Raw genomic sequence first — 11,229 nt, forward strand, 5'->3', positions numbered from 1 at the left:
ATTCAAATGCTGAGAAAACAAATGATTTTATTTATTCAGTGTATAAATTTATAAATAATATTTTAATGATCAGATACATATTCAGATCCAGACATCTTAATCTAAAAAACTCAAACAACCTTACTACCCTTCACTCAACCATAGTTTAAAGCTCCTCAACCCAACTTTCCAATAAATAAACTATAGTTAACCAATAATTCCCACTATAAACTAAAGAAAAGTAGTATTTTTGGGTCTCTATACAGCTCATTCCATCGTAGACCTACCGCAACTCTTTTCTCTTGGCAAACAACAAAATATTTTCATTGAATAAGAAGGGCTTACAGAAAACCAAAGGAGCAAGAAAAAGAAGGTCAGGAATTGACAATAGAGAAAGAAAGATGGATGTCACCCCACAACACACCCTATACCCTCTCCTTCCAATAAGGTATTTTACTGGTAGATCTTTCTCTTTTCCCTAATATCCCCCAATTTCTTTTCATAATTTCATTATCTACTACTGGGACTGTTTCAGTTCAAGATTCAAATAATCTCTTCTTTAATATTGTTCAATTTAAAAAAACATTTAATAAATATGGGTAACATTGTAAATTATACATAGTATTTATTATTTTTTTTAATGAACGTAAAAAGAGCTAAAGCGATTGTTAAAAGAAAACGAAAGGAATACTATAATGCAATCACCATCACTACCCTTTCTTTCACATTCATCTCGCCAACCAGAACTATTAACCACCTCTGCTACCGGCCATCCCCCTATATATAACCATATCCACTGTACAACCACCACTAGTGCTAGCCATCACCATAAAACCATGTACACCACTAGCCACTTCACCACCAATCACTTTAACCTGCACCCACTATCATCAACCACCTCCATCACGCAACCACTGACATCAACTACGACCAACAACCACCTCCTTTGTTGGCCATCACCGCTCAACTATGACCTTGGACATCAATGCATTACCACCATCGTCAGCCACCTCTAATAAGCACCACCTTAAAATCATCACCACAACAACCACCAACCATCACAACACCGCCACTAGATTTTAGAGAGTGTTTCATCTAACAAAAAGTGTACTTACAACAAAATTTACATAAAGATTTTCTTTAATATTTTGTGGATATAATTTTGTATTTTCTAAATAAAGATAAATTATACACATTTAGATGCTGAGAAACAAATGATTTTAATTATTTAGTGTACAAATTTTGAAATAATATTTTAATAATCAGTTATATATTCAGATTCAAACATCATAATATATAAAAAAAAAAAAAAAAACCTCATACAACTTAACTATCCTTCACCCAACCACAGTCCAACTCTCCTCAACCCAACTTTCCAATAAACAAACTATAGTTAACCAATAATTCCAACTTTAAATTAAACAAATACTAGTTCTTTATTTTGGGTCTCCATACAACTCATGCCACATTTCCCCTACTCTCTTTTTATTGCAAATCTTAGATCTACCGCAACCCTTTTCTCTCATAAGGCAAACAACAAAAACTTTCAATTGAATAAAAAGGGCTTATAGAAAACCAAAGAGGGCAAAAAAAGAAGGTCAAGAATTGACAATAGAGAAAGGACCCTATACCCCTGTACTTCCAATAAGGTATTTTACTGGTAGATTAGATCTTTCTCTTTTCCCTATTATCCCCCAATTTTATTTTTCACCAGTTTCATTATCGACTAATGGGACTGTTTATTTATGTTCAACAATTTAAATATACCCCCTTTGACCTATGTCTTTGTCCCCCTCTATAAACAAGGGAGATTGTCTTTAATTCATTTAGTGTCCAAATGTTTTTTCTTAGTACATAAAATTAATGTAGTATGCCCAAAATTAATCGACCCACTAATGTCCCCTTTCTTTAATGGTGTCTGGAATATTTGTTCGAATTCAGTAATTTTAATTTAAATTAAACATGTGCAGATTATTAATTTAGAACCAGCAATATCTTCAAACTTCAAATTGGGGCAATCCCATCATTCTTTTCTGAGTAATAACACATTTGTGGATTGTTACAACATCTAAATAAATGGTTTAAAAGTAATTCTAAAAGAACCCCTTTTAACAAACTATGTGAAAATTTACAAAAAAAAAAAATCTTCTTGTATGTGTTTTTCTGTGTTTGTGTATGTATACAATATATATACTCCATTTGTTTATAGGTTTTGAATTCTCATGTCAATGGCAGGGTTGTCCAAGAATGTTGATGGGTCGGGTCAGAAAATATTAGGAATACCCAAAAAAGTATGGAACAATGAGCTTTGGTTTAATCCTCAAGGTGGGTTGAATCTTTTTTTGAAGATTGATAAAGAAAAAAGTAACTTTGAAACTGTTAATAAAAGTTGGGAAAACAGGTGATTTTTCCAAAATTTACTTTGTTGTGAGGGAGAGAAGTGTGTAATTAAGGTTTCCAAAAGTGGGTTTTTGGGTTTTGTTGTTATAACAGTGTGGTTTGGACTGCAGAGGCGGATTCAAGATTTGAACTTTTTGGGTTCTGGATTTTAGGACTCGACTTCAAGTGCTAGTAACGGGGTTCTGAATTTTGATTTTTGTACGTAATTAGTGATACTTTTAACACATTTAAGATTTAGACCAAAGCTATTGGGTTCTGCTAAACCCGCACGTTATATAACGGAAAGAGTGCAAGAAGTGTATGACTCAAAGGATAAACTTAACAAGTGGTGAAAAGTGTCTTTGGTTCATCAGAGCGAGTGAACTGTGCTTAGTCAATAAAGCAAAGAGTGAACTTGAGAAGGTGTTGTTGGTGTTTGGGTGGGGTTAAGATGGAGCTTGAGCTGGATTTGAGGGAGATTTTAATGAAAATATCAGATGAAAAGAACAAAGATGATGAATATGCAAACGTTGATTCGGAAAAGAATGAGTTTGCTACTGCAGTTGATGAACAGTTGTTCAATGGTACTGAGGCTAATGATTTTGTTTTCCTTAATAGACACTCTAAGAAATTTGATGGTAAGATAAGTCCGGAGCTCAATGAATGTATCGTGAAGGATGATGATGATGACAAACATTTGACGTCAAGTGTGGTTAGGGAAGATGAGAATAATAGAAAGAGGAAACGAGAGTCTTACACAGACTTGCTGACGTGGCTTACTAACGTTGCGATAGATCCTTGTGATCCTGCCATTGGGTCATTGCCAGAAAGGTCTAAGTGGAAGTTTTACGGGAATGATGTAATGTGGAAGCAGGTTCTGGCGCTGCGAGATGAAATGCTTTTGAAAAAGAGTGCAGATACAAGTGCTCAATGCTCGATATGGGAGGTACTTTACTTTTTCCCTTCTGGCTTGAATGCTTAATCTGTGATGCATCATTGTAACATATCTCCATTTGTACTTGTCAATTCTATCTCATTTTATTGAACTACTTTCTTGTTTTGGAAGGTTGTTAGAGTTTAATTTTCCATGAAAAAAAAAATGGCGGAAGTGCCAAATTGAAGAGAACAAAGAAGATCAGTGCTTGGATCCTTCACTTTTGTATAAGTGAAAGATGATCAAAATGCTAATAATCCTGAAGGGTGAAATGATTAAAATAGGATAGGTCAAGAACATAGCAGGTCGCCAACGTCTGGATCATCTAGGATCAGGTGAAAACATTAATCAGTGTTCCTTAACCGAGCAATGAAAAACAGTTTTGTTTAGCTGTGGAAGCAGCCACTAATGTTTGCATATTAGGATAGGCTGTCTGCATCACACCCTTGGCCCTTCCCCGGACCCTGCTAACGCGGGATGCTTGTGCACCGGGCTGCCTCTTTTTTTTTTTTTTTTTTTTTTGAATATAAATCAGTGTTTTAAAGACAAAGGCACAGGATGGGAAATTTCACTTATCATAGGGCAGGGTGTTAGCATAACACATTTTATCTTAATATTTCAAAATAAAGAAATTGAAATGTAGATTAAAATATTATGAAATATTATAGAAGTAAAAATAATATAAAGTTTAAAAGCAAAAAACTTTCAGAAAGCAATTTGATATCTAGGCAAAATAATGTTCAAATATCCAAGTTCTTAGTTATAGAACAACGTATGATTTACTTTATAGTCATATATTTGAAAGAATAAATAAAATAAAAAATTTCTAGGGTGTAATAAACGAACATTTAAGGCATAAAGCAGTGCGTACATGGCTTTCTTGGGGTGTGTGCGGTGGATAGTAGAAGGTATAGAGCGTGCATTGGACAAACATCCCGCATATTGAGATATTAGTCCTATGAGACTTTAACTCCCATGGTCGCTTCTTAGTGTTTATAGACTTCCTTTCCAAGTCGAGTCCCGAGGGGAGTCCTAATTTCACCTTTTAAAGCATTGATATAAATGCGGATGGGCTTAAAAGGGGTTATTATCGTAAAGTATTAATCTACATAAGAGATGAACTCCTCGTGACTCAAGTAAGAAACTACATGCTTGTCTTTGCCCGTTGCTATTTTAATTAAGGGAATTTAGCTAATTTGAGGTTTATTTCTTTTCTAGTTGGTATTAGTTTATCCCTTTCCCAGCTGGATAAACCAATTGAAGCATTTTTCAGTTCCTTGCTGATTTATATTGTATTACTTACCGGCAGTTTTCTGTGGTGAATCTAGTCGAATGATAATGTAAGCCGCCAAACCAAATAAGCAATCTGGAATAAAGCAACTCAACCTAGAACTTAGGTTCAAATTTCTTCCCATCTGTCTAAGCCTTGGTGGACGGAGTTACTCGATACCTGTGCAGGTACTTGGTGGAATTGTCAAGGTGTGCGCATGCTGGCTGGCCCGGACACCACAATCATAAAAAATAATAACAAAAATAGAGCAGCTCATCCAGTGTTGTCAAAGGCGGACTTAAGCCCTGAAGCGAGGCTCAAAACATGTTGAGCGCTTCGCCTCGCTTTATGTGCGCTTCAGTGTCATCATCAAGGCTCTTAAGTTATACTTTTCTTACCGATGAGCCTCTCTTGAAGAGATGACACTAGATAATTGATATTTCACTTTATCGTAATGCTTTTACATTTTCTTTGTCCATATATTTGTTATTCATGCTTATCATTATTAGTCTAAGAGTAAACATATATATATTTGTATTTTTGCGCCATTGCGCCTTTTCTCATTAAAGCCCACTCTTTATTTGTGCTTTGTGCCTAAAGCCCCAGCTGACCATAGAGCTTTTTGCACTTTTCGCTTTTGATGACACTGAGCTCAACCAATTCAAGAGATGGACACCACATTCCCAGAATATAGTATGTCGCACAAAATTTTGAGTAACATAACCAACAAGTTTGGGACGGATAAAAAGCTGTTTTATCCTATTTTGTCTCATGTGGTATGTGGAGTATGTGATGAAGGAGCTAGGGAGTAAGTTGACATGTATTCTTTTTTTTTTTTGAAACTGAAAGTTGACATGTATTCTTCCTCCCAATTGTTTAGTAAATTTGAATTCACTAAACTTGTAGATTCAAGCAATCCATTTTATGTTATACAATTCGCTATTAAGAGTCAAATTATTAAACTTTCAGTTTGAGAAAAGAAAAAATGATCCAGTTTAGCTCCCCTCGCCTTAAGATTCAGATATATAGCAGACATCAACTAAGTTGCGCGGACTCTTCGTTTTTTATGCCGAACACGTCCTGGCACGAGATTGGAACAGGTGCGGTGCGGGATACGTCTCGAATTCGGTCAATCAACTTCGGATACTTTGACCGGAGTCCATGGACAAATTTGGGGGAAAATTTGAGATTTGGTTTTCTCAAAATGAAAGATAAAACAGATTTAAGACATGGGAAATGGCACACCTCAATATTATAGTCCTTTTGTATCACATTCAATGCTTCATGTTTCAGGCCAAACAGAGAGAAACCAAGAATTCAAGGGGTCGTGTTCTTTATAGCTCCATTTTTATAATTTTGAATTTTCTTAGCTAAATCCCGCACCCGTATCCATACCTGGATTCCCACCCCCAAATTTTAAAATTTAGATTTTGCCGAAGCTGACACTCGGATACCCGCACCCGAGTCCGAGCAACTTAGGACATCAAGGTCCTAAATAAATCTCACCTTATCATTAAAACAAAAGCTGAACATTTTAGTGAACTGTAGTTAAATAATCATTAGTTCAAATCATAAAAATGAACCATGTAGCCAATTTTGAGATGTAGAGTGGAGTTTGTTAGTATTTGCTGGAAACATCATAAAGTGCCTTTAAGGCAAAATAAATGATCTAAAACAGTATTAGGTGATATAAAAAATTGAAAGAATTTCATAAATAGTCACATTTAATTACATAGTGGAAGCTAGAAAAGAATAAGATATGATGCAAAGGTGTTTGTGTTTTTCTTTTTTTCTTTTTGCAAGGGGGGGACTCAGAGCACTTTCCAGTTGTGATGGGGTTGCATCAAGGATCAGCTCTTAGTCCGTTTTTATTTGCCTTGGTGATGGATAGATTGACGCGACAAATTCAAGGTGAGGTGCCATGGTGTATGCTTTTCGCGGACGACATAGTCCTGATCGATGAGACTCGTAGCGGAGTTAACGCTAAGCTGGAGGATTGGAGACATACCTTGGAGTCTAAAGGATTTAAGCTGAGTAGGACCAAGACAGAGTACTTAGAGTGTAAGTTCAGTGAGACACCCCAGGAGGTTGGCGTGGAAGTTAGGCTTGGTGCTCAGGCCATCCAAAAGAAAAGTAGTTTCAAGTACCTTGGGTCTATCATGCAAGGCAGCGGGGAGATTGACGATGATGTCACACATCGTATTGGGGTAGGGTGGATGAAATGGAGGCTAGCTTCAGTAGTGCTATGTGACAAGAAGGTGCCACCACAACTGAAGGGCAAGTTCTACAGAGTGGTGGTTAGACCGGCTATGTTGTATGGGGCGGAGTGTTGGCCAGTTAAGATCTCTCACGTTCAAAAGATGAAAGTTGCCGAGATGAGAATGTTGAGATGGATGTGTGGGCACACTAGGAGCGACAGGATTAGAAATGAGGCTATTCGGGATAAGGTGGGAGTGGCCTCGGTGGAAGACAAGATGCGGGAAATGCGACTGAGATGGTTTGGGCATGTGAAGAGGAGAGACATAGATGCCCCAGTGCGGAGGTGTGAGAGGTTAGCCATGGATGGTTTCAGAAGAGGTAGGGGTAGGCCAAAGAAATATTGGGGAGAGGTGATTAGACAGGACATGACGCAGTTACAGCTTACCGAGGACATGACCTTAGATAGGAAGGTGTGGAGGACCCACATTAGGGTAGAAGGCTAGTATATAAGTCTCGTTATCTTTCCTTATTAGTAGGCGCATTAGCGCATTATAATTTCTTGTGCTTTGATTTATGTTATTATTTGCTACTTTCTGTACTTTGATTACTCTATTTTATCTGTGCCGCTTTCGTGATTTGCATTTCCATATCGCTTTGAATTCCTTGATTATCCTGTTTTACTGTGTCGCTTGCATTATTTCATTGCAATATCGTTTTAAATCTTTTAACCTTATCTGACCCCCTTTTTATGCTTCTATTGAGCCGAGGGTCTCTCGGAAACAGCCATCCTACCTTGGTAGGAGTAAGGTCTGCGTACATTATACCCTCCCCAGACCCCAAGATGTGGGATTTCACTGTTGTTGTTGTTGTTGTTGTTGTTGTCTTTTTGCAAGGGGGGACGTATTCGCGCACCCAGTTGTATTGATGTTGTGGTATGGTTGATTCATATTTTATGGATTTTTTCTTAAGATGTATTTATTGGATCTTGATAAATTTACTGGTTCTTGGTTCTCTTTTTTAATTGGTAACATTAATCATATATTTTATAGAACATTAATTGAGCTTAATGTGGTTTGGCTACTTAGAGGTTGATAAATAAAAAAAGTTGCATTGTCTCATGTGACATATATGGAGTATGTGATTAAGGAGCTAGGAAATAGGTTGACATGTACGCAGCCTCCCAATTATTTGATAACTTTGAATTCACAAAACTTGTAAATCCAATCAATCCATTTATGTGATACAATTCACTGTTAAGATTCAAATTACTGATTTCCAGCTTGAAAAAAGAAAAAAAGGATTTGGTGTAGCCTCCCACAACGTTTATTAAACTGTAGTTAAACAATCATTAGTTTAAAGCTTAAATGGACCATTTAGCCTATTTTATTTTGAGATGTGATTATTAGTATTTACTGGAAACATTATTAAGTGCCTTTAAGGCAAAGTAAATGATCTAAAGCAGTACTAGGTAAGATTAAAAGTTGAAAAAATTTCTTAATTAGTCATAAGTTAATTGATAGTGGAAGCTAGAAAAGAATAAGATAGGAAGAAAAGTGTTTCCCTAAATTAGATATTGTGCAATTGTCTGCTTGTTGAAACCATGAAATCTTAATGGAGATAAAAGTGAAGTCAGCCTGGAGTTTTGGCGGGGAGGGGGAGAAGGACCATAATTTCCCACCTAACAGGGTTGATGTTGTGATATGGTTGATTCATGTTATCTTCTTTTTAAATAAATTTACTGGTTCTGGACTCTCTTCTTTTAATTGGGTATAGTTAGTCATATTTTGTAGAACATGGAATGAGCTTAATGTGGTTTGGTTACTTATAGTTGTAAATAAATCGCCTATCTCTCTGAAAGATATCAGTTGAACCTCAGTCATAGAAACAAATTTTGTTCCACGTTCTGACCATTTAATTTCTGAGTGTCTATCGAGATATGTGGCTAGTCGCCATGAACCATGATGTAGTCATAAGTGCGGCCATTTATTTGCATGTTTTTCTAGTTTATGATGATTATTGTGAAAGAATAGCAAGCCACATAATTTCGAACGGTATGGACAAGAATGTAGAAGCTTAAATGCCAAACTTGTGTGCTTATACTAAGTTTCCAGCTTTCCATTATATATGTTGATAAATCACATGTAAAATGGCAGTAGTAATCTGGATGGCTGAATTTAATTTTCTAATTAGTTCACACATTATTATTTGGAATGATCATTCAAAGATTGTGGTTTGCCGAGGAATAGGCCATGTATTTCGTAGTTAAGTTGTTTGTTCGATTATGTGTTGCCCATTTTATCATGTTGGAGCAGGCATAGCATAGCCTCTTTTATAATCTCATTGAATTTCTTAAGTTTTGCTTGGTTACTCTAAAATATACTTCATTTTAATTTGTTGGAAAGAAACCATTTTGTCTAAAAATACTGATTTTGTATTCCAACTTGCAATTTTGTGTAGCATGTCCCGGAGTTGTTAAGCACTTCTACAGCTTCAGCTTGTGAAAAGAATAGATATATGTAGAGTTCCATCTTCCATGTTTCCTTTTGTGTGACCCCTTTTATACATAGATTGCATTTCCCCTTGGCGAGTAAGTCGTTCATTTATTCTGTATTTGTATCACCTTTTCAAGTGAAATTTGCTTAGTGACAGAGTTGAAGTCCAGAGGATCGTATCGTTTGAACCCTTAGCTTTTCCATCACGCTTTTGCATTCATATATATATATGCACACTCATATCCAATCATTTGCACTGATATTCAAGCTCTATAAAATATCACAAAGTTACTCTTTATGGAAGCTTCGGTGTTAAATCAGATTATTACTTTGCCTTGTAGATAAAACAGAAGATGCATCCATCTATGTATGACGATAATGGTTTTCTTGAGAGAGTTAGATGCAGCAAGCGAGTCCTACTCACTAAAAATCCATTGAAGAAGGCACCTTTTTCAGCATTATCATCCTCAAGTTCTCCAAGTGATGAGGATCCGATTGATGGAGCCACTGATTCTTCTGCAGAGTCAGGAATTGGTCTTTTGTGGAACCAGCGTCGAAAACGAATACCAGTTGGTCCACAGTTCCAAGCAGATATTCCTGAATGGAAACAGGAGAAATGTGGAAGTGAAAGTGACTCCAAATGGTTGGGTACCCGAATCTGGCCACTTGACAAACAAGAACAAAAAAGAATGTTAATCGAAAGAGATCCTATAGGAAAGGGAAGGCAAGATACATGTGGCTGCCAATACCCTACTTCTTATGAATGCATCAACTTTCATCTTTCCGAGAAACGGAAGAAGGTTAAACTTGAGTTGGGATCAGCCTTTTATCGGTGGAAATTTGACTCGATGGGTGAAGAAGGTGCTCTTTCTTGGACAAATGAAGAAGAAAAAAAATTCCAGGATATAGCGACAATGAACCCTCTGTCGACAGACAAGAGTTTTTGGAATGAAATATTCAAGTTATTTCCTAACAGAAGCAGGGAATCTTTGGTGAGCTACCACTTTAATGTCTTTCTTTTACGGCAAAGAGGCCATCAGAATCGGACTACTGCAAGTAATATCGACAGTGATGATGATGAACCACAGTATGGACCTAGAACTAATTGTTTCGGAAGGGATTCTACATTCTCCATCTTTTGTTCCCCGAAGAAAGCACATCTAGATCCTAGATAGTAATTGAATGTTTATATACCACGGCGCTGTTCAGAAATGTAAATTGCAGGTTTTTTAAAGTCAGATGCAAAGTGCAGATATACATGATACCATCTGAAAATTGTATATTTTGAGTTGGTGGATTTTTTGGTTACAAGAAAGGTTGAAGGATATTCTTTCTTCTTACCCTTTTCAGCATACACAGTTTACTTTCCCTACTTTGTCATTGTTCAAATCACTGATCAAGAATGTTACTAATGTGATGATTTGCTCTACATTATTAGCTGTTTGCCTTTTGTTCTCTTTGCAACTCTAAAATCCTTGTGCTTCTCCATAGTCCTTGTATTTGGGAAATTGATAAATCAATGAATTTATTTTATAAAAGCTGACAAGTTATTTTTGGTGCAAGTAAAGAGCAACGAAGTGCACTATGCTTCCCCCTATGTGCGGAGTCCAAGGAGGGTAAATCATATTGGGTGTATTATCTGTAGTCTTATTTTGTATTACTGCAAGAGATTGTATTCACGACTTTGAGGACCTCTTGGTCACACTATAACAACTCTTATAGCCTATTTGGCCGGAAGGCAGAAGTGTTTATTTTGTTTTTCTGAAAGTGCTTATTTTAGAGGTTGAGATTTTTTGGGAAAAATAAGTGCTTCTGAGTAGTAGCAGAAACTGTTTTTCATACGCTAAAAAGGTTGCTTTTTCCCCTAAGCACTTTTTGGAGCATTAGCCAAGCACAAAGTACTACATTATATTGGCAAATGTGTTTTTCAAATTAATTGGCCAAACACAAATTGCTATCTTTTAAAAGTACTTTTT

At 36.4% G+C, this 11,229-nt stretch overlaps 1 protein-coding gene across 3 annotated transcripts; it reads left to right on the forward strand.

The window, feature by feature from the left end:
- Positions 1 to 274: 274 nt before the first annotated feature.
- LOC132632812 (AT-rich interactive domain-containing protein 1-like) lies at positions 275 to 10,807 on the forward strand. Of its 3 annotated transcripts, XM_060348921.1 has the most exons (4): positions 1,367 to 1,628; positions 2,215 to 2,304; positions 2,490 to 3,304; positions 9,595 to 10,807. In XM_060348921.1, exons 3-4 carry the CDS (start codon positions 2,810 to 2,812, stop codon positions 10,426 to 10,428), a joined length of 1,329 nt encoding a protein of 442 aa, XP_060204904.1. In that variant the 5' UTR covers positions 1,367 to 1,628; positions 2,215 to 2,304; positions 2,490 to 2,809; the 3' UTR covers positions 10,429 to 10,807. The 3 variants fall into 3 exon arrangements, with proteins under 3 accessions (XP_060204897.1, XP_060204904.1, XP_060204890.1); XM_060348914.1 differs by lacking the exon at positions 1,367 to 1,628 and adding an exon at positions 275 to 427 and having other exon boundaries at positions 2,215 to 3,304; XM_060348907.1 differs by having other exon boundaries at positions 2,215 to 3,304.
- Positions 10,808 to 11,229: the final 422 nt, after the last annotated feature.

This window comes from Lycium barbarum, chromosome 1 (assembly GCF_019175385.1).
Source record: "Lycium barbarum isolate Lr01 chromosome 1, ASM1917538v2, whole genome shotgun sequence".
In the NCBI taxonomy this organism is placed as follows: Eukaryota; Viridiplantae; Streptophyta; class Magnoliopsida; order Solanales; family Solanaceae; genus Lycium; species Lycium barbarum.

Bases quoted from the DNA above. Each gene is read 5' to 3' on its own strand.
- LOC132632812 (XM_060348914.1), top strand. From the start codon at position 2,810: ATGGAGCTTGAGCTGGATTTGAGGGAGATTTTAATGAAAATATCAGAT. The intron at 3,305-9,594 runs GTACTTTACTTT...TTTGCCTTGTAG, and splicing joins CTCAATGCTCGATATGGGAG to ATAAAACAGAAGATGCATCC.